The sequence below is a fragment of the Aythya marila genome (genome assembly GCF_965140915.1).
Source record: "Aythya marila genome assembly, chromosome: 4".
Classification (NCBI taxonomy): Eukaryota; Metazoa; Chordata; class Aves; order Anseriformes; family Anatidae; genus Aythya; species Aythya marila.
The window spans coordinates 14,999,774-15,023,979 of NC_139045.1; the positions used below are offsets into that span (position 1 = coordinate 14,999,774).

General features: G+C 36.4%; 1 protein-coding gene across 3 annotated transcripts in view; it reads left to right on the top strand.

Annotated features, from left to right (window-relative positions):
• The window catches only part of YTHDC1 (YTH N6-methyladenosine RNA binding protein C1), an 83,751-nt gene extending 61,318 nt beyond the window's left edge, over nucleotides 1-22,433 (top strand). For all 3 annotated transcript variants that reach the window (XM_082759410.1, XM_082759415.1, XM_082759419.1), the window contains one exon: nucleotides 22,403-22,433. In XM_082759410.1, coding sequence (XP_082615536.1) covers nucleotides 22,403-22,418 — 16 coding nt within the window. In that variant the 3' untranslated portion in view covers nucleotides 22,419-22,433. The remainder of the gene's footprint in view (nucleotides 1-22,402) is intronic.
• The last annotated feature ends 1,773 nt before the right edge of the window (nucleotides 22,434-24,206 follow it).

Below are 24,206 nucleotides of genomic sequence, written 5' to 3' on the forward strand. Positions count from 1 at the left end.
TACAGTGGTTCTGCAAGATACAGATCTGGAGAGAAAACTGAAAATAACAAATCGATGGCAGTGTCATAAAGTATGTTTTTCATCTTCTCTAAGGATGAAATGTATCAGTGATAAAGTGCAAGAAGTTGATAGATGCCAGCTTTGCATGGAAATCTTATGGACTAGGATGTCAATGCCTGCATTTATCCAAAAGGAACCTGCATGATGTTTCCATAATGTAGTTTACATGTGCTGCAGGGTAGCAGTGACCTTCTTTCTGCTCTGGTTTGCTAGTCTGGCTACAGTGGATGGGCTTAGAGAGAGGGTTGCAAGTGAGGGGAGCGCTGCAGCACGTAGCCCTGTGGTAGCTCACACTTGCCAACAGGATCCTCGCTCGCATGTGACGTTCTTCCTCATCCACAGCAAGGCAGACTTCATGTGGGGATTTGAAGGGTGGAAGTTGAGTGTAAAAAGTCAGTGCAAAACATGAGCCTTCAGCAATTAACAGGAATTTGGAACGGGCACCTCATCAAGGTGATTTTTTTTTTTTTTTTACTGTTTAGGTAGTATCGGTCTGTACTTTATATATAAACTGGATCTGTTGGCCTTATTAAGGGCAAAAGAGTGAGAGAGAAAGCTTAACAAACTGAGTCAGGTGTTTCTCTCCAGTTCCTTGGTGAAATTGCCTCTGCCCTGAGGTAATGGGCTCAAGTGTCAAGATTTTATTGAAATAAAAGAGAAAGCAAGAGTTAAATGTCTGTGTCAGTAAATCACTGCAACCTTGTGAGGCTGATGAAGAACAGATCAAATCAACTTCCTATCACAGTATCAGTAGTTTGCTTAATTCAACTTGCTACTGTAAAAAAAAAAAAAATCTACGTGAAATCTGATGAAAATATTTTACTTCTGTAAGAGTTCAGTCCTTTCTTAACCTTGTAGAAAGAAATGGAAGAAGCAATTGTTTTCCTTATAACCAGGACTTTTATCAATAATCCACCCAGAAATGGGATGTGATTTCTGCTGGCAAAAGAAATGAGCAAGTCATTATCCAGGACTGATGGTGAACTTAACCATTTAATGATGTGTAAGAGGAGTGAAATGGCTCTGCTTTTTTTGGTTTGACAGTTTGTACTTTCTCTTTTATATTTCACTACTTTTTTTTTTTTTAAAAAAAAAAGCTGCTATTTCCATTTATGTTGTAATATGTAATCTAAGATGAGAAAGATGAGTAATTGCTGGTCATATCAGTTTCGCATTTTGTCTCACCTTCACTTTGGAGACTTGTACTGAGGAGAGGACAAAATGGGGAATCTTTCTGGGATATGTTGATGCTTGCATTTTCCAGTGAAGTTACGCTTACTGTATTCACACAGAGGTGAATCCACACTGTTCTTCTCATAAAGTTTCCAACTGTAACCTTTCTCCAGAATGCTTTGACAAATAGAGCTGTGGTTTCTGTATAGCTGGAACCAAACAACGGAGATGTGATGAAACTTTGGGTTCTGTGGATAGCTCCTGGCAAGCGATGGCTGATCTGATGTAAGGAGCTGATCAGACAAATAGTCAGTGAACCAAACATTATACTTTACAGTGTGTGTACAATTGCCTTGGTAGCTTTCAAAAGATTATATTTATCCTTGTAGCTGGGGATTTTTAAAAGTCCACTTTGTTCTTATGCCTCAAACTATCTTCATTCTTTAAGCCCAAGACACATTGACACATTTATACTTTCTAGGTTCAGTAAAATAAAAAAGGGCTTGATTTTTTTTTTTTTTGGTGTATATCAAGTCTTTGGCCATCATATCTGTCAATGCCTGTACACTCAAGATATATGCTGTTGTAATTGATCTCCAACTTCAAAATAACGAAGTTTAAAAAAAAAAAAAATAATAAAAATGTGAGGAGAGAGTACTGATATTATCTTTCTCAGGGAAGAATTGAGCACAGAAATAAACTTGGAACTGTCCTTCACCATCTTTTTAAAAACTGGTCAGCTTGTCCATTCTCAAACATGACTGACTTTGTTGCTGGGCAAGAGAATTAGGAGCTAATTCCAGATGGCAATTATTGAAGGACCAGTCAGAATTTATTTTCCTACAATACTATCGAAGTTTTTTCAGACCTATTGATGTAAACTTATTTCAGTATGAAACTGTAGTTGTGTTCTAGTCCTGTTCTGTTTGGCAGCTTTTGTTCCCTGCTATACTTATGTCAAAACAGGCTCACTGGTGAAATTTGCTTCTTTTTTTTTTTTTTTCCCCTAAGTTATGCTTCTATGTTGTTGTTTTTTTCTTCCTAAGTATGTCTGATGTATTTCTTGGTGTTAAAATGTATTACAGATGGACATTTAACTGCTAGTATTCTTGTTCTTTAATTAAATAAAAGTTAATTAAGCTCCTGGAAAAATGGACAAGTATTTTGCTTAAAAAGCAAAGCATGTTTAGGTCTTCAAAAATAAATTACCCTCTGTGCTGCTTGTCTGTAGACTTTTTTAATTGCACTCTAATGGAGCAACATGTGCCTGAGTGGGGACACATTCTCTGGTAATGTGTAATTTGGTGGTATCTGACTTAATGTGGGCTGCACGCAGAAGTGGGTTTAAAATCAAAGAGTTAGGGAGCAAGTGAGAAGATAACTTTTCATATCCCAGCAAGCTATTGCTGAGAAGCTTGTCATGGAATTTCTGGACAGATTTTACAGATGCCAGAGGCTTAGATATTTTGGATATGCTTCAACCCAGCAGAGCCTCCCTGGCATGTTCTCTGCCTCTGTGGTAGTGTTAAATTTTATGACAGTGTTTTACAAGTGAAACAAGATACTCTAGGGGTGGTGTCCTGCCATCTGGAAAGAGATACTATGGGGATGATGTCCTGATACCACTGTGAAACCTCAACCCCTTTGTTTCAGCAGCAACATTTCCAAGAGAGACACCCACACACACGCTCCTATTTCCTATATCATCTGGTCAATTCTGATACTGAAAATGGCTTTGGAGGATGTAAGAATTGAAAGTCTCTTTTGCTCTGGTGGTAGGTGTCAGCTCAGCTGCTGGCTTTAGTCTGTGTAGTGTTATAAACAATTTAAGTTTGTGGTAGCGAACTACTGACTTGATTAGTAATTTGACTCCCCTTTCATATTTTTTCTTTTTATTTCTTGGAGATCCACCATTGAATGGTGGGGGTATTCAAATCCCAAAGCCCTGGGAAGGCGTACTATTAGTGGAAGTTCAGCAATTATACTTTATCATGAGACCTGGGGTGGCTTCTCTGTGGTGGTTATCTTAAGAAAGTGCTTGCTAGGGGACCCACATCTTCTTGCTTGCAGACTTCTGAGGTTATCTGCTAACAGTGCCAGAAAATCCACAGGTTCGCTGTGTGTGCACAGAATTTTTGAGCAGCTGCTAACGGGATCCTGTTAGAATTACTTTTCCTTCTGTCTATAATCAACAGAATTCATCAGCCTCAGTATTTTGGGTGACCCGCTCTAAGCACCCACTTTACTTCCTCTCTTTAGTAGGGATTGTGTTCTTAGTGATACATCACTGAGGGAATGGCTACCACAGTAGGTACTATCAAACTTGTCATTTCTTCCTTTCCTACTTCATGCCCTTTTCCCTTGGTCCATAAAAGTTTTTAGCCATGACAGTATTTCTATTTGGTTTACAGTCTAACAAGTCTCATGTTGGTTGTGAGGTGGTAGTACTGAAGTTGCTGACCATGCCATTATTATATGATCCCTTGACATCCCTAACTAAGAAGTTAGAAACCATGTATTTTTCATGCATTGTGAGGTAAACTGCAAAGTCACTTTCAGGAATTAAGGCAAAGCCTTCAATTAATTCCATTCCTTCAGAGGCAGAGAAAAACTTACGTGGCATTGACTGAAATCTAGTTGAGATAATTTTGAAAGACTGCTTCTAGGGAAGAAGCAAGAGTTCAGCCCCCCAAATGGATTGAAAGCAGACTGGTCTGCAAGCAACTGTTGAACCTGGAGAAAAGATCTGGGTGCTTGTTAAGCTACTGAAGGCTCGATCTGACAGCTGTGCTTCATGAACATAAAAATATGTAAAGCAAGAGGTCTCTTGAGAAATGGCTACTTGACTGTTCATTAGTTCTTTCTAGTGACATTTTAGTGCCAAGGATGCTTGGTATGAGATGAGGTTAGGGATATAAATTGGAGGAGAAGATTGATTGCATACTGTGAATGAGGAAGGACTGCAGTGTTCTAAAATGATTTCTGCTTGGCTGTTAGGATGCAGAGGTTTTAATTTTTCTACCTTGGATATATTTGAGGATGGTGATACCACATAAATGTTCTCAGGTCAGAAACCAGAACTATAGCCAATCTAGTTGTTAGTCATTAGTCTATTGAGTCTCTTTTAACAGGTTAGTTTTAATATTAATTCCTGGCCTTGATCTTTTATCCTTACGAGGAGCTGGTGGTTCTATTAAATCAAAATCAATCTTATAATGTTTTTTTTTTTTTTTTTCTTAACATAAGATGCCCTTGGTTCTTTTAGTCCCTCAGTGGAATAAATGAGGGTAGTTTTTTTTTTTTTTTTTTTTTTTTAAATAACTGAGGGCTGAGGCTCTAATACCTGTCCTTCTTCTGCTGGACTCGATTACTTTCATACTTATTTTTACATTCTCTTTTCATGGAGAGATGTTGTAAAGTGTGTCCCTCTTAAGATTCTCATCAGTGAGGAATTATATTAAATAATGAGGCAGAAATTAGCTGCGATTGAAGAGATAAAAAGGGAAATTGCCAAAAGTGAGGAGGTTTTCTATGAGCACAAGTATCTAAATGCAGTCTTCATAGAACAGCAATAAAATATGATTTAGTGATAATAAATCTGTAAAAGGGAATGATATTTGGATATATTTCTCATTTTCTTACTGTGATACAGGAAATTCCAACAAATTCATAGCTGTCATCAAAAAGTCATTCCTTCTGTTTATGGTTGTTCTGCTTAGTGTTACTAAAAATTAAAAGTGGTGTACTGAAAAAAACCTCCTATGAAACAGTCAGCGCTCACCCATTTCTTAAACAACATTCTGTTCTGAACCTCAGGAATGAATATAGTAAGGTGAGGAGGAAGAGGCAGGCCAGTGAGAGCATCTGCTGAATGTCTGCTTCACCTCCCCATTTTCACATGGCAATAATACATGACAGTTTTTCTTGCACATTTCCTTCCCTTGAAAATGATTCCAATAACCACAGTGGTATCAACCTAGCATCAAAGCACAGGGGCAACTTCATAATGATGAGCTTTGTGGATATTTAAAACGGGGGCAACCTCTGTCTCTTCTTTTATAGAAGCAACAAGGAGATGTTTATCCACCCATTCTTCACCTTGTTCAAACTGTATTGCAAGAAGAGCTCAACGAATACCTCAGAAATCAGCTGCTAAAATCCCTGCCTTGCACAATGAATAGTCATACTTCTGCTTTTCAAGCAAATCAATAAATATTAAAGTTGAAGGCAACTCTGAATCTTGGTTTTATGACATGTTTCTATATATGACTTGTTTCTATACCTGTGACCTATAAACTGTATGCATACCTGGTTGTAGCTCTGGTCCTCTGATATACATCTACGCTACAAGATGTGACCAGGAGATTCACTGTGCCCTCTGCTGTCCATGGAAATTAAACACAGGCACTCAGGGAGCGGAGGAGGGAGCTTCAAAGAAGTCTTGTAGATCACCTGAAGGAGACAATTGAGATGATGCATGCAGGGTACCTCATGAGTGAACGAATGAACTGGACTAGAATTTCATGAGAGCCTCATTAAATTAGGGCTATAGGCCAAATAAAGAAGTTCAATCACATGAATATACATGGCAATGGAATGGTTCACAATCCTTGGTTTTTAAATGACTGAAGAGTAAGAAGAGTAATGGGTTTTCTATAACATGATTAAATTAATGGCTGTAAGTTAGGCAGTGTACTGGATAGCTGCAAATGCATGCAGTGCATTACCTGCCTAGTGAATTTTACACAAGCTCTGCCCAGTATTTTCCCAAAGCACATAATTCAGTCACATCAAAGCCTTCTTTTCCCATAATGCTATACCTGCTTTTCAGCAGGGACTATAATGGTGACAAATTAGAACTCTAATTTTTTCTTTCTTTGTGTTAAATTTTTGTCCCAGAAAATCTCTGCTCTTTCTTAAAAAGCAAAATATTTTTATTCCATCACAATAAGAAAAAAGTGGAATATCTCACTCAAGTTACAGAACAGGTGAGGGTAAATTATTAGATAAAATAGAAAAAAAGTTATATATTTCAGTAGAGACAGGAAATGGAAGACTTTGGACCAAACATTAACTATCTAGTGGAAACAATCTGCCAGCCACAGCTACAGTAGCTACTGTTACCCTGTTATAGCCAATTAATGGAAGACATATGGTCATGCTCAGTGAATAGGGCCAGTGCTTAAACAGAATGGATTATGGGTATAGTAATGGACACGTTTGGAACAGGGATTTTTTTTCTGAATGTATTGAAGTACAGTATATTTTATTTTATTCTCCCAAATCATTAAAATATGCTATTGCAGTATGAGTAGCAGTAGTCCATCTGTATCTTGTTGAGTAGAGTTTTGCATTAATATAACTGGGGAAAAACCTTTCTTTTGATTACTGTGAATCCCAGTTTGTTGTTCGAGAACGATTTCTGATGTGGTTGTGTTGAGACCAATATATACGTAGTTACCTGTGCACAAACTCTAAAGTTTATCTGTGAGAATGCAGCCATATTTCTGTTCCCCCCTCAGAGATATTCAGTCCTAATATACCTGTATATATACACACACACTCACCTGTGCCTGCACCCTCACAGAGAATATGCACTATGTATGCACATGCATTTGCCTACACATCCTTATAAAATATATACAAATACTTAGACATTATTTAAATTCTTTTAATATGAATCTCTCTATATGTACCCAAATATATGCAGGCTGTATATGTGAATCTACAACGTACATGCATTTATTCCAACACATATGTGAAAAGATAGCTAGGACTCCCTAAAATAAACATTTGTACTTGTTTGTGAAGGAGACTGTTGCACTGATCCAAGGAGCCTGTTCTTAGTTTCACTATTTGCACTGACTTGTTTCCATGTTTGATCTTTTTTTTTTTTTTTTTTTTTTTTTTTTTGATAACTTGATAAGCAGAAGAAATTAAGTTCCGGATGATATCACGTGAAATACCAATGCCCTACCACAGGGAATGAGTATGTAAAGACAAATGCATAGGGAATAAGTCTTTCTGCCAGGAAGAGATGATAAAGAGGTGATAAGGAAGCCTTGAGCAGCTCCTCTCTTGGCCATGCTTAGCATCTGGAGCAAGGTGGAGCTAAGTGGTGGATCCTGAGGGGAGTTGCAGGTGGGAGTTAGCCTCACAAATGAGATGAGATGTTAAAGAACCTGATGTAAAGAACTAGGAATGATGTGTCTAGGGAAGATAGTGCTGAACACAATCTTAACTGTGCACTTAACCTACATTTCTTCAGTGTTAAAAACATCTGTTGTGAGTTATATGTATTTATTAATATTATTTAATCTTGCTTCATAACAAATCTGCTTCAGATTATACAGGGAAATAGTACACATCCTTCAGATGAGAAATTCTTAGAGCTCAACAGGGAACCACATTTTCAGACTCCACAATGCTAATGCTAACATGGTTCACTTCCTCTGTGTAGACAACCTTATAATGTCTGATTTACAGTTTCATAACACAGTGAAATAATTGTTCTAGTGATCAGCAATGGACAGAAACTCATAGCACATAAAATCAAGCACATAAAATCAAATGCAGGCTGAAACAACTTGTAGTAATAGTGATATCTATACCTTTAAAAGTAGCAATTGTAGTTGAAGGATGCAAGCAGAAAGTCTGCAGGTAGAAATAATATGATCTATTAAGACTTTATTTTATGTGAACAGGCATAATCACAAAATGCATGTGCCACTATACGTAGATAGATTAATTTTAAAATGAAGTAAAATGATTTCTGAAAGCAAAAAGTGAAAAGTGACACTTTTATTATTTTGATTGGCATTTAATTATTTAAGTGCCTAATGTGCGTTTTGCTTTTGGATAATTAGTTGTCATTTTCCAAAAGCAATTACATTTTAAATGTTACCACAGTTTTTCAAAGGGAAACTTAGACTTTTTGTGCTTGTGGTTGAATTAGTATTCAGGTCTAAGACTTGCACAAAATGCGTTTTCCTCAGAGGAATATGTATGGCAAACAGTGGTAACACATGGGCAGGGTTTCTCTCTCTCTGAAAAAAAGAAAATATAAGAATTTCTGATCAATCTGTCACATGCTGCTGTGCCAGGTACAAAGTGATTCTTCTGACTAATCTCGTACTATGTGAACACATTATTTCTCCTATACCCGCAGAACTTCCATCTGTGTTATATGGATGCAAATGGGGTTGCTTCAGTTCTTGCACAGCAGTTTCCCCCATGTGGCTTGAACTTATGTCCCTCTGCCAACTATGTATTTACTTAAATTATTCTGTTTTCATCCTGTTTTCGTTCCTAGGGAAGATTAGTCTTCAGTGCAGGTAACAGTTCAGCTAGAAGTTCTGAGCATAAATGAGAGAAGTTAAAACTCTCATAGCAAAATTTAGGTAACGATACATATTTTTGTTGAGTAGAATAACCTTGTAGGGATAGCTACTGTATGGTATGTGGGCCCAATCAAAACACAGGTGAACTGTTGACCCTTTTAGAATTGCAGGGAAATTTCTGAGATTTTGCTCATAATAGCCTCAGAAAGGAACAAAGATGAAGTAGCACCACCAGCTTTGTGTTCCAATGCTTTCCCTTTCTGAAAGAGTAACTAAACTATGACTGCCCACTGAAGAGTGCTTGGTGTAGTGGTAGCAAGGGAATGCAGAGTGCTGAAATGCACCCAGCTCCCAGGAAGGGGAAAATGCAAAGTCAGGGCTGCTGCACATGCAAATACAGCATTCAATTTATTGTCTCACAAAGTCACGTATGGGAACCGTTTTCCTCCTGTGGCAACTTTCCTAAAGTCTTGTAAATTGTACCAAAGTGGGATGAAATGAAGACTTTTCTAAGCTGTATGTGAAATGAGAAGAGAACACTTTCCAGTAAAGATGTTCACGTGCAATGTCAGAAACCCAAGTCAAAGCCACATTCAAGTTGGATTCGAATTTGGCTTTCTTTTTCTGCTTTTAACTGTCCACTTGGAGTTTTTCCATTTGCTGCAAATTGATATGTACTGAGAGTGCAAGTGCAATTGATAAGAGTACTTAGAGAATACGTGTAATATGAACGTTCAGTTCCTGCATTCTTAAGGCTCAGAAGATTTCAGGATGGTCCTAATAATCATATGTATTTTAGAGTATTCTAAAAAAGCAGCAGTTAAATATGAAGGGGGCTCTGTCTATCACATTATTTTGCTTATCACAGAAATGGAGCTGAGGGCAGTAGCTTTTACACATCCTGCTGTGCCATAGAACGGAGCGTGGAAGTTTGCCAGTTAAGATTGTTTCAGTTTTGATGAATAAACTACACAACAGCACTGAGCCAGGCTGCTGCTGGCTGTTATATTACCGGACAAAATGCAGTGACATTCTTCATGTCCAGATTTGTTAAGACTTTGTGTTTCTTTCTCATTGGGAAAGTGACAGCATTAGCATGGTATGCAATTGGCCTAGTGCTGAAGGATGAATGGCTGTTTTGTTACCCCTAGATCTTCCTTGGAAATATGGTCCCTAAGGACCTGGTTATACAGTTGAATCTTTTTTGGGCAGAGCTAAGTGCTTCCTTCAGAAGTGTATGCCTCAAATCTAAAATGAATCTTCATGCTTTGTAGCAAGACTCTTGTCCTCTCCTTTTTTCTTATGATATCTGTAAGGGAAGATCACAGGAGAGCAAGCAAGCTTCTAAATTGTTCTTCATTGCTATTTATACTGCCTCAGTAATGATGATTTTAGCGACATTCCCACTTTACAAGTGACATACGTAATTGGGTTAAACAGAATCACACACAACATTTGTTGGTCAATTACCTCTTAAATTATGTATGTTTTCTTAATTTGGAAATACAATTTTTCTCCCACACATAAAGCTGTTTTCTAAATATGTACTTAGTATATCTGAAATGATTACTTGGATTTGTACACAGAAGCTAAATTGAAAAGAGTTTTTCTGTTATGTGTATATGTTTCTATAATCAGGAAGACACCTTTATTTCTGTATGTAGGGGGTGTTCTCTGAATAATGGACAGAGAAATCAATGTGTTTGCAATTCTTAGACAAGGAAAATCTGAAAACCAAATGTGTTCCGTCAATATGTTCATATTTATTAAAGTTAATATTATCCTAAGGTTCAATTATTTGAATTTACCAGAATTCCAGTAAGAATGTTTGTCTAGGTAAATGCATTCTTGCATGACACCTTTAAATACATGTAACGTGAAATCTTGTTTTACAAAAATAATTGATCTCCACCATGAAAACAGTAACTAAAGATGTTAATAGTTTTACATTTGCTCTCTCAACAAAACAAAGTCAAAATTAATCTTACAAAAATATGCATGATCACTATCTGTTTCACAAACCTTAACTTTGGAAATATCCTTGAAAAAGTTTGTGTAAATGTCTAGTTTCTTTGCTTATTTATATTGACGTTCCTCCACTAACGCTATTTTGTCTATGCTGATTTGTACCAAATAATTTAGTATTGGATTTTTACTGTAAACAGCACAGTTTACCCTACAGAGAACAGCATTTAAATGTGCTCAACATATTTAATTTTCCCCAATTCAGATTTAAGTATGAGCCATAATATACAGTAATATGAACTGGCAAACATTTTTACTTAAATGTTATTTTTTTCCATAATATTGATTTATGATACTTGAGTTAAAAATTTCAATGTCTGAGCTATTTGACGAAACTTTTTTTTTTCTATGTCAGTGCAATCTATCAGTTTACCAGACTTGATCACATATCTGCATTACTATATGGGACAGAGAATCGCCAAGAACAGAGAAGCTTGTAAATTGTGTTGTACAAACAGGATTCAAATAAAATCAAATAAATAAAATCAAATGCAATTTGTTATTACAGGTTGACTCTTTGCTAAGAACAAAAGTAGTACATAGTACCATAAAAATATAGTTATCAGCATTGTAATTTTTGTCTACGTAAAATGCTGGAAAAGCTACAGGATGGAGCAGATGACAGATCGTACAAGCATTATGCTAGCTTATGTTTTTTGAGATGCACAGGGAGTTTCTGACATACAGTTTATACTCACATCTATCAACGTACTGTCTAATGAATGCTTTTGTTTAGGGTCACTCAAAACTGCTCCCCTCAGTCTCTTAATGGCTTGCATTAGCAAGTGCATGTCATCTGGAGAAAAATTCTTTCATGTGTAGTTAGGTCAGAAATGTTTATACTGTATTTCCATGTTCTTTTTCATTGTTTTCCTCATCCCTCTTTTTCTTTAGCAGTTTTGATGAACATAGCAGTGTTCATCCATTTTAGAGGTTGTGAACAGGAGAATACTGTCTTACGTGTTTGCCAGCTGTTTTAAAACAGTGTTATTGAGTTGTTATGCAGTTCCATTCTCTCACTATCTTTCCTCTATAGTGTATTAAGTTTTTATGGAGGCAAAAGAGAAAATGCAATGAATTAGTTTTAGCAAACTCTTTATAATTAAGTGCAAATTAAAATTTATTTCATTGTAGTGCTGTAGGTAGGTCTTGTGTCTTTAAGTCATAATGTCTTGACAGTTATTTTGGTGAAACTAATATCTGAGTGGTCTAGCTTTGATTATTTTTACACAGGGGAAACATACTTAAGTTGCAAGGAGTTACCAACACATTCTTTCTTCATGTAAACCTGAAAAGCCACTATATAAATGTAAAGTATTTGGATTAATTTTCTTTTTATCTTCTCCTGCCTCTGCTACTGGCTTCCTTTCTGTACCATGTATTTTGCTTCCAGCATGGGTGATATGGGCATTCTACCACAGCTACCAATTTCTCTTGTAGATAGGAGATTGTGGTGCTAAATCTGCCGAGTTTACTTCTATCCTGCTGATTGCTATACCTTTTAATTAGATTTCTATTTTCCCTCTTTTTAAAAGCAATCTATTCTCAGGGACTCCCATACCAGTCTCTGCTGAAAGGCTGTGTCATCATCTGACTATATCAAAAATCAAAACTTCTAATTTCTTGTTGCATTTTATTCACGATTGCTCTGTACCTATCTACATTTGTACTGATAGAAATATATTTAGACAAGTAACAATATTAACCCTCAGCCTCCTTTTTTTTTTAATTGACTAATCAAGTCAGTCTTTTTTAGGTTCCGTTTCAAAACAAACTTTCAATTCCTCTCCCCATCTAAGCAGGCCTTTATACTTGTTTCAGTTCAGTTTATCTATTTGAAAAGCTATATTCTAGGTGAAATTTCATCAGTGCTCCAGTCGTACTGATGTTTCCAGTGCTACTGTAAAGTATCTTCTTTACTGTAGGTTGTTACCAGTGGTGTAAAAGTATTGAAGTATTGTGCAATTGTGCACAATTTAGAATTCTGCAATTCTAAAGGGATACTACCTTTTCTGTTTTTACAGCCACCTTTGTGTTTCTTGGTGATTTTTGATTTTCTAAATCATTCTCATCCTTAGCCATTTCAAATTGAGTTCCCAACTTTGTAAAAAGTTTGGGCATTTTGCCCAGAAATTGATCTTGCACAGTGTATATTTGAGCTTCATTCCTTTTCTATTTCATAGTTTTACAGCATAATATATTAATTCTCTCGAAGATTGGCAATACCTCTTACCTGCTCATTATCTGAAAATCCTGTCAGAACATTCCTACTTTTTGTTTCAGGACCGTGAAAAAAAATTTACAGTCTTACAAATCCAATACTTAAGGTTTTCAATTGTAGCCTGATATTGCCTTTTGAGTGCTCCTCAGTGCATTTCATCTTGTTTATTTTCTGTTCGATTTCTAATCCTTATCATGTCCAACCTTGTGTGGCACTGCAAAATAGTGATCTGGACAACTATGGTGTCATTTGTCTGACCTCAAGAAAATGTAAGAATTTCAAGCAGATCTTGAAGGAAGCAATAATGAGAGCAGTTACAGGATTGTTATAATTGCCGTGGTCTAAGGATATGTAATTAAAGAAACAGAGATAAAGAAAAAAGGGTACAAAATGAACCAAAGATAAATTATCTGAATAATCAAATGGCTGTAAGTATCCCAACTGATTTTTGAAGAAGTGCAGCAGATTTAATCTATCTGAACTTTAAAAGTTTTATGACTCCTCTTTCTAGAAAATCAATTGTCATTTTGAAGTCTGTGGCTGTGAAACACACAAAGCAAAGAGCTGCTTCTGTCTTCTACCGTGGCTCAGGAATCATAGGAGAAGAAAATAACTCTAATTTCTTCCTCCCCCAAAAAAAGTAGGCCAGGGCATGTTATTCATTGTTGCCACCGTTGACAAATACAGGGCCCAGAACCAATGGCAGTGGTTTCTGCATATGAGTGTGCTTTCACTGTTCTAGAGTCATTACTGTAAATGCTTTGGGGGTAATAAATATAACAGATAATATGAATAAGTAACTTAGTAGATAACTTATTGGTTCAAGGCATTTATTCATTTTCATGACAGAGAGGATCTTCTTTGTAATGAAAATAGAAACTCTGGTTTCTCCACCTTTGTGCTGTTGTCCTGTTTTCTTCTTCTTTCTGTTAGTCCTCTCTCTTCTGCTCAAGAAAGCAAAGCTTGCTTCCTTCCAAGCCCAAATGAGTAACCTCATTTGAAATATTCCTATTATTGAGTCATAAGCAAAGAAAAAGTGACTGAGAAAGGACTACAGAAAGCAATCTACTCCTTATTTAGCTGTAGATAAACTATTCCTGGCTGTTTCCCTAGTCTGTTTTTCTCAGCTTCCAGTAGACTTCATTCTAGTACAAATGTGTGCTTCAATTTATGCCCATTGGTTGGTGTTGTTTTGTTTGTTTGTTTCATTTTCAAATTAAATATGGAGAACAGTTTATTACCTTCCTCTTTGTGTCAGCATTTTAATACCTGGTGCTGTTCGCTCAGTTGTCTACAATCTAAACTTAATTGTATTTCTTGTTTTCCCTTGAGTACATTTTCTAGAATTTTGATTATATTTGGTGCTCATGCGTGAATTTTCTTAAATGGGTTCCCATGTCTTTTCAAGTGGAATGTCCCAGTCCTGACCCGGGACTTCAGGTGAGGTATGTCAGTGTTGTGTAAAGCAGAAGGGCTACTGAGGCTGTTTCATAATGCTACTTTTATGCCTTTTCAGAGGAATTACGCTTTTCTCAGGCACAATACTGGCTGAAAATAAGTAAATAAAAGACAGCTTGCTTGCTATGTGACTTTCCCAAGATTTTACAAAGATTTACAAACACCACACTAGCAAAAATGACTAACACTTAATTGCATAGCTCGGCTCCTTCAGATTTAGCCAGGACCTTAAACCCTGTTGATACACACTGTTTACACAGACCCAGCAATTTGTTACTGATAATGAAACCACAGAGACACACAATGTTATGTCAGAACTCAGTAGGCTGAAGTAAGATTAGTTGGCTCAACATTTCCATAGCTGCCAAATCCTTGCTCAACATTGGTATCAATAATTCCATTTACTGGCATTAAAATGCAAAATGTGAACTATCATGATGATATAGCATTTACTTCCCACTAGCAAATACAAGTAAATACAAGTAAATTTTATTACACTAAAATAAAAAAGCAAATACAGATATGATGTGAAAGTAAATACATTGTTTTGCAGAAGGTCTTATCTAAATATTTCTTTTGCTTTCACTCTGGTTACCATCTCATCTCCCTGTTGTGATGGCTGAAGATGTAGTAATACGTAGAAATTTTCTTGATGGATGGTTTATTAGCAGAAACAAAGGGAAAAAATCCATTTAATAAAAGTTAGTACTTTTTAGGGTTTATCAAAGCTTATGAACATCTTGTACTTATCATCAGAAGTTAAAAACTATACTGTGAGCAGTTGTAGATTTTCCTTGTACTGTCTGGTACCATTCTTGCATAAAAGGAGAATTTCTCCAAATTCAAGTTTTAACAAATTCTGTATTTGTACTAACCACACAACTCTTGAGAGTTAGAATTTTTTCCTTTCTGTTTTATCCTTTCATAAATTCTCCACTTTGGAGAAAAAAGGTTCGCCAGACTGTCAGGTGCATTACAACTTGTATCGCTCTATGGTTCTTCTGTAAACAATTCTCATCTGTGCTTAGAGGCATTTATTATCTTTCCAACAGAAGCAAGGTAAGTGGTAAAGTCAAGGACTGTCGAGTGAAATATGACAGACATGAATTTCTGCTCAGGAGTTTGCCCCTTTTTTTTCCAGTCAGTTTGAGTTTTAAAAAAAAAAAAAAAAAAAAAAAAAGAGAGAGAGAGAGAAAAACTCTCTGGAGGATTTGGACCCACAGGAAGCCAGCATATCCCTCTAGAGCTTCTTTGTTAAGCTCTTGGGCCTTATTAAATTTATCCTCCTTACAGAAACAATGGTGTTATTGTGGGGGAAATTAATAGAATTTCTGAGAAATTACACCCACACTTTTCACCAAAATGTCTCTGATTGACCCCCATGACCTTTCCAAAAAGTCCTCATCTGCAGGTTTCCCACTTAAGCAGCAATAACGCTAGATAGAGAGGACTTGCAGGATCATTTATCTTTGGTGGCTCTCCCCCATCACTTCCTGGAACCTCAGGTGGCACTGGAGGCAGAAGTGCTTTACAAAGGAAAAGTTAACAGCAGGTTTTACCTCCTTCTTTTAACTTAACCACAAAGCACCAAATATCCTACTTCCATGGGCTTGGTCCACTTCATAGGGTGAGAGAGTATCAGCCTTTCTTGTATATTAATTAAACAAACACAGCTGTGTCATAGAAGCAGACAGTAGTCTGTTTGCAAATGTATGCATTTAGCATTTATGTTATGAACATCAATTTAGTGGGTGTCCGCTGCCAGTCATGCACTTCTGAGATATGTCAATGTGTTTCATGTGGTGTTGTAAAAGATGTCAGAGAGGGCATTGTGAAATCAGAATCTGGTATTATCCTTGGGAGCACTGTGCAAGGAAGCAGTTACTGGTCTGATTTTTTGTGTGTGTGTGTGTGTGTGTGCGTGTAAAAGGAAAAAAAAGATTGCAGGAGCTCACAGAGGATGTGCTTACACTAATGATGTAGCCATGTAGCCTCTGGGTTATGCAGCAAAGCTAAATCCTCGGACAGTGCTTGCATCAGGCAGTTACTGCATGACTGGATTTCATTTTGCAGCTAGGTTTTTAATCATATTCAAATGAGACAAAAATTAATCTAGTAATGTGTCTAACTAAAGGCTGTTATATAAAGTTGTGCCAAAAAAACTGCAAGTGCAGTCTTAGAAGGTGCTGAGCCCTTTCCAAGAATAGTCTTATCTTTCAGTTCCCCCTGCAATCTAAACTGAATATACTGATATATTCATCAGCATTGCACAGCAGAGATGGTCTCCACTGAAATGTACTTTCAACCTCTACACCTATATGTGAACAATTCAATTTATTATCCCAATTCTTAATAAACATTGCATCTTCATTCATAGAATCTTTCATAAGATTACATCTTGTTGTGATTCTTCAGCCTTGTTCCTTAGCAGGTTTATTGTAGCTGCTTCATTGTATATGGACTGAGAATAAAACAGACGTGATGAGCAAGTTTCAGATAATCTTTTGTTGTTCAATCTAATATTTTGGACAGTAGCTTGAGATATATAAGATTTTAATAGAATTTTTCATTGGCTTCTCATAGCTAAGCTCAGGAAAAGCCTTAAAGTGTAAATAAAATGCAAAATAAATAAATAAATAAATAAAATTGTTACCAGGCAGGCAGAACAATATAACGTTGGAAATTAGATTCAGAGTTCACTGTTTAGCATTTACAGGAAATCCTCGTATGGAAAAAACATTTAATCAGTGTCATTTTAATAACTTGCCTGACCATCTGTAGGGGGTTCATGTATTCATTTCGTATTGGAATTCACGAAATCTTTCTGTATAGTAATATGCCTCTATTCTCCTGACTTTCCCTCCAACTAGGTTAAGTAAATAAAATCTAATCCTTTTCTTACATTTCTTGAGCAAAGTAGTAATGCTAGCAAGCCTTGCTTGCTTTGTCTGTGCTAATGCAAAATGCCCTCGCAGTGTGATGCTGATGAATAAATCACTAAATGTGTAACAGCAACTATTTACTACGGATTGCAAAATTTTAGCCCAGATAGGAGAAGACTATTCTATTTTTTCCCTACTTTCTGAAAAGAAATTAATTGTATTGTGTGTTGCCATTACAGAAACACGTAAAATTACACCTTACAATAAAGTAGTGGAGCATTTTTCCAGCTCCAAGTGTGACGATGTTTAGCTTCTAGTTTGCAAATAAATTGCTTTTCTCACTTTTGTTGCAGGGTACCAGGACTGTAACAATTCAGCCAAAACAAGGTCTTTAATTAATGCACCTTTGCAGTGATAGGTTATTAATGTCCACAAAATTATTGACAGAGTACATGAGAAATTCAATAGAATAAATAGTTTAATCATCACTAAAATGTGAATGAAATGGATTCCAAATCTGATGGATCTGTCATAGGAAAAAAGTTGTTAGCTTGATTTTTAAAGCTTTTGCTTGTCCTTATGTTCTTACTGTACCAGTGACAAACGTATCTGGTGCACCAGCTACTATTGTGGAGGAATGGAAAGGGGAGAAGGAAAATCTGTTTTACACTGGTTTGAAGTCTAATTTTGCTAAGGCAAGTGAAGTCAGTGAGTTCAGAGGAGTTCACTGTCTTGCACCTCTGCGGAAATTTCTGTTGAGTATGTGTGTTTAAATAGCTTATAATGAAGCACCATCAACTTTTAAAATAAGAGCTAAGCAGAAGCCAACTATAAAATGAATAGCAACTTTAATGAACTTTGCTTATTTCTCCTTCCTCATGAATTGCTCAGAAACAGATTGAATTTATTTGTTTCAAAATAAAGCTATTTGAATTACTCTTGATCTGTTTAAAAATGGTCTAGGAATATTTGAGACTCCTTTTTTTTGGCTGTATATGGCATAATCTTATCAGAGTTGAATGAGTGTTGCACTCTGATGTAAACTACATTTACAAATTTTAATTTCCTGTAAATATAGACATCAGGTCAGTAATAGTCTAAAATAACAAAGAAAAAAAAAATTAAAGCAACTAGAAATACTGTTACTGCTTTTATAAAGACTACTCTTTGTTTCTCTTTAGAAACACTTTTGCACCTGTAAGAAAGCACGAGATATGTTTTTCCCTTCTCTATCGCTTATCATTTAGTTTTTGTGTATAGTAAAAGGATGAGAAGTGAGAACAATTGGAAGTTCTAGGAAGTATATTGTCCACAATGAAATTTTGGTTTGTGATGAGTAAGCAATTTGATTCTTACAGCTTATCTGCTGTTTTGCCTGTTATCAGTTCTGGTTAAATAAATAAATAAATAAATAAATCACCTGGAATTTTATTATATAAAACAGTCCCTTTGAGGGAAACAGCAGGAAAGCAATGACAGAACAACTGTCCATTACACTTTTAATGTATTACTGTACAAATGTGAAGCACGTAATGCTGATATACCTATTTTTATCAACATCTGAACTAATTGTTTACATTTCTAGGCCGAGGAAAGAAAAAGCTACTTGTGCACGATTCATTTCTTCTTGGAGTGAAAATGTAAATAAAGGCAGATGAGTTGTGCTCCAGAAGTGCTCATTTCTCTCTACTGACTCTCAAGTGGGTTGACTGGCCTAGTGAAAATACAGCTGGCTGCAGAGGGGACATCTAAGGAAGATAAAATGAATCTGTTCCTCAAGGTCCTCTACAGTTCCAACACTATTAATGTGGTTGATCTAAAGTTAAAAAATAGCAATGGAAAGCTACAGTTAAAGCAATGGGTTTCAGAGAAAGCCTTCAGTGAAAACAGATGTTCTAGAGAGCTATTCCTGACACTTTTTAGGCTTTTACCATATTACAACTCAGCAACATGCAGGCAAAAATGCTGGGCCTGAAATTGTGTGTGCTGCTCCTGTTAATTTCCAGATTAGATAATTGTTGCATCCAGTGCTGTGGGGGCTCCCAAGGGACATGGATGCTGTGGGGCTCAAAATCACAGGAGAGATGGTTGCCATAGAAAACCTCTCATGGCACATTAGCTCCTTTGGTTGCTTTTGTGCATCCTCTCAATGTTCTGCTGTTTCAAAGCATTTTCTTCTGTTCTTGACTGAACCAGTCATATCTCCCTAATCAATTTTTAAATATCAGTTCTCTCGTGCAATGTATTCGGGCAGTCTAAATGTTTGAATTTAATTGGCAGGGTGCTTCTTTTGCTTTTCCCTTTCAAATAATCACAGAAGGTGAGAACAAGAACTCAGTGAAAACCAGTCTGGGAGGAGCAGTAGTCAGCAGATTAAGAGGTCTATTCTGATTCTTCGTTTGCCACTCTCATTATACTGGCTGATCTTTGGCAGAGCCAGGCAGACATGTGGGCTGTATTTCCAACTCAAATTCTTTTGACAGCCATGCAACAGACTCTAAGATGCCAACTGGTCGTACCACTGTACAACTTAAATGTATCAGTGAAGCACAATAACTGTGACTATTCCCCTGGCTTTTCTAAAACAGATCTCAAAGTCTCCTACATACCTTTTATATTTTCCTATAGAGCTGAATCTGACACAATGTTCTTTGCAATGCCAACTCCTATAGTGCTCATCTTTGCAGTTAGGACGAAAGCACAGAGGTTCTCCTCTCTTTCCAAAAGCAATGCAGAAAGATGCTTGCATTTCACAGTATGTTGGTTTGCTGCAAAATTTAGTCCCATCAAGATATATAAAAGAAGTGATCATTCCCATTACTGTGACAGGGAAAAGCTAACAACGTAATCCTTTCAAATGGGTGTTCCTTGTACATTTCACTATGATGTGCAAAATGTTATATGTTATTGCTTCCCCCAAAAGTACTGTGAATCATCCTTATTGATAGCAGAAGGCGGGAAATACATTTTCAGAGCAAGTTCTGCTGGCTGGTTTGTGGCAATCTAGATCAAAAGATACTCATAAGGAAAAGAGCAGTGTGATTTCCTCTTCTGGTGTAATTTGGCTCCACGGTTTTAAGTGGACTCAATATTTGCAAGGAGAAATATAAATGTTATGTACTTGGCTACTTGATAGAATTGGGAAGCACAGTGCCTCAAGGTTGCTGGCTGCAAATGTTTAATCAGTCAAGGTAAGCCCAGGCAGTACTTCGTTCTGATCTTTCAGTAATTTCACATCTATTTGGTAACTCTGAATGCAGTAGTAAGGCTCCTTTTTTAAATGAATGTGTGATAAGATTAGGTCTTATTCTCAATTCTGACTTTACAGCTCAGGCCCATCACTACTAAAAGATGGAAGAAATGTGTGAGAATAGTTCATTCTGAAGAATAAAAGCCCACAACGAAGGCCAAAGCCAGCAAGTCTGTAGGATGCTTGAGACCTGCCCAGTGTACTAGGTTACATTTGAATTCAGCAAAAATTACCTTTTTTCCAGGTGACATCCAGGGCACAGAGTTTCTCAAGGTCAGAGAACTGCTAGAGCTCATCCAACCTTTTTTTATTATTATTTTTATTTTTTTTTAAGGGGAGATGTGAGGGAGCAATGGGAAGCTGTTGCCTTCGTGACGTTCTCAGTTTGTTAAACTAGATTCACAGTTGTATCTGGCCCCACTTTAGATACATTTATTCTTCCCAGGCTTCCAATTTAAACCAGTGGCTGAAGACAGCAAAATGCCAGTTTTGCTGTAACAATGACAAGAAAGCTGAATTCAGCTAGTTTTTCATCTAAAATTATCCTGTGCCTTCAAACTGGATTTACATTAAGGCTGAATCCAGTCTGAATAAAATTCTTGACCTTTCTAAGATTATCATGACAAAAGATGGACAGGTTTTCTCTAATTCATTATGCTATACATTTTTAAAAGAATAAAGTACAGATGCTTTGTTGCAGTTACTGCTCCCGTGAATGTACTTTAAACTACTCCTGATTTGATTTAATATTCATATGGGCAACATTTTTCTTTTGCCTGAAAATAGCAGTTCTACCCAAGCAACTAATTTGACTTCTAAATATCTTCCAATACCAAGCAGAATTTTTCCTCCTTCATCTCACTAACTGAATTTAGTATGCATGTAATTGTTGATATTTTCTAAATGGTGGCAACGTGCCTGTAATGATGGGGTTATGACACTAGCTCAGTTGGATTTAATGTAATTCTTTACAGTCCTTGGCTTTGAAAATAGGAATGTAGTGAAAATAGAGAAGATTAAAGCAATTGGACTTCTTTTTTTTTTTCTTTTTTTTTTTTTTTTTTTTTTCCCAGTTGGCATTATAAGTCTGTTTTGCATGTTGCAAGCACTGACATAGAGCTCTGCAAAACCTGACCCCTTGAGCTCAATTCAGTAGGTACAGAGGGCTTTTTGATGCAAGAAAATGGGGCACATTTGCTCCACGGTTCAGAGCAGAGAGCACTATTCCCTGGGGCCCTGCAGAAAGACCTTCTTTTTTATGTACCAATAACAGAACAGAATTGACGTGCCCTCTAGAATATGAGATGCTAAATTTTCTCACATAATAATTAGTGAAAACAAAGCGAGAAAAATATGAAAGCAAAGGTTGCTGGTTCATAACCCTGTGTTTCAAAGTGTATCAGTTAATCCTACGTTCAGCGCTAAACCAAGGATATATATGTTATGATTATGTAGACCAAAAATAAAATGAATGTGAGATGACTTGTAACATCTAACAAAACATGGTTATTCATGAGTCAGAGAATCAAAACTCATTACATAAAAGATGTTTAGATGTAGAGCTTAGTGATATGGTTTAGTGGAAGACTTGTTAGTATTAGGTCAGAGGTTGGACTCGATGATCTTGAGGTTTCTTCCAACCTAGAAATTCTGTGATTCTGTGATTCTGTGATAATTGCACTTGCAAAACAGATGTGCTATTATTTGACTAATGGTCACTTAGAGCAACCTTTCCTGAAAAAGCAAGTGGAATATTTATACATTTATGCCTGATCTAATTGTGTTTGTGTGTGCAGTTACATGTTGCAATTACTGTTCATTGACGGTATGCATGCATTTTAAAAAAGAAACTTCATAAATTCATATCCCTAATTCAAATGTCTGACAAAGATTATTTGAGGCCGGTGTGGAAAGAGAGAGAGAAGATGACATCTAACTAAAGGTGGCACAGTCAGACTCACCAGGTATATACTGTTTTTTTCTTCAAGAAAAGGTCAGCTGGGCAATGAATAAAGAAGAAAGAAGACAGTTTAAGGACTTACTTTGGCACAAGGAAGTGCCATGAAGAATGAAGAGGAGAGATTAAACTTAAATGTTTGGGGTGAGTTTTAAAAGTATCTGGGATTTTTCCTCTTCTAATGGCAGTTCATTAAGTTCTGAGCTTCAGATGACCCTGAGTCACAGCACACAAACATATATGATCAGACTTTTCATGAAAAAAAAGACATTTTCCCTTTAAATTTTACGTATTTTTTTGACTCACCTATAACAACCTTGTATGTAGGTAGTATGTAACTAATCTGTGTACCAAAAATTTAGCAAGCAAACAGATTTGGATTTAAAAGCAAATAATTTTAGAATGACAGTTCAATGACTGTACAGAATGATATTTGGAGTACAAAATACAAACTAAAAACTAAAAAAAATAATAATAATAATGAAAAGTCTTTATGCCAAGTTGTAGTGGATGAAAATGCTGTCACCAAAAATCCTCAAACTTCTTTTTTACTTTCTTTTCTCTTCTTAACATGTGCATGACTACAGTAATATATATGCATGCAAGGAATTTATTGATATTACTGTTGTGAACTTTTTTGAATGTTATCAATCACTGAAACAGAATTATGTGAATAAAAATCTGAGTTCACATGTTCACATGTTGTTTAGGGTTAGAGAAGAAAAACTTTAAGGAGAAAAAAAAGTTAATTCCTTGTCACCTATTGACTTCCTGTTTTGTGAGTGAATATCTTTAATTCTGGTTTTGATATCTTTATTCAATTGTATTATGCTCTTGGAAAGACCTGATTCTTTCATTTATTTTTTTTTTCTGAGCACAAGCATGCCAGTAGGGCTGTTTGTTTGGATCACCATGTGAAAATTCCTTGATGTCTTTGCAGACTCAGCTTGCAGAGAGTAGTCAAAAAGATAATAAGTAGAACTAGTTAGGGAAAGAGTTGCTGTGGTGTTTATAGTACTTCACAGGACATTGGGTGAAACCAGACAGCATTATAAAGTCTCTGATCATCAGTAAGTAACTTCTTTGATCCCTTTTCAAGAGGATGTGTGCAATCTAGGTAACTGCAGCCACCTGCATTCATTTTCCTAAAGCACCTGTTACCAAAATACTAGGGTAAGTGTTATAGTATTTATCCAAACTTATTGTGATCTATGGAATCACTTTGATAAATACATCTCACTACACAGAAATCCAAATCACAGTATATAATAACTCTGGATTAGTTGAGCAATACAGAGAAAGTCTCTGTCAGAACATGGGGAACCAATTTATCAGCAATCAACAATGACAAACACATGTGCAGTGTTGCTTATGGGAGTAATATAACCCAGCTGGGTAGGATGCACTTTTCATCCAAGCATGGCTTAGCCTGAAACCTTCTTTGCCTTGTATTTTAATGTGGTGTCCCCGGGATAATTACAAAGCAGATAGTTTCCTGCTTGGCTTGAGGTGAGTGAACATTAACCCTTTTTATTAACCAAACCCAGGAGGTGAATGTCGCCAGAAGGGAAGCTGAATGGACTCAATCAATATGCATGGAGAAGACGGGTGTGGTGGTGAGAGACGTGCAGCCTGTTGCTGAAGGACTGGAGGAAATCAACATCGTTCAGGGGCTGATAGTCTGCAAAAGCTTCATAGGCTCTGTACAATACAAGGAGGTTGTGCAGATGGAAGTTGTTTTATATGTACCTCATAATAATTTTCTTAGTAAAACAAGCAGCCTCTTGTTGTTCTTTCATGAAATAAAAAATGAGCTGGTGCCTGTTTTCCATTTTTGACC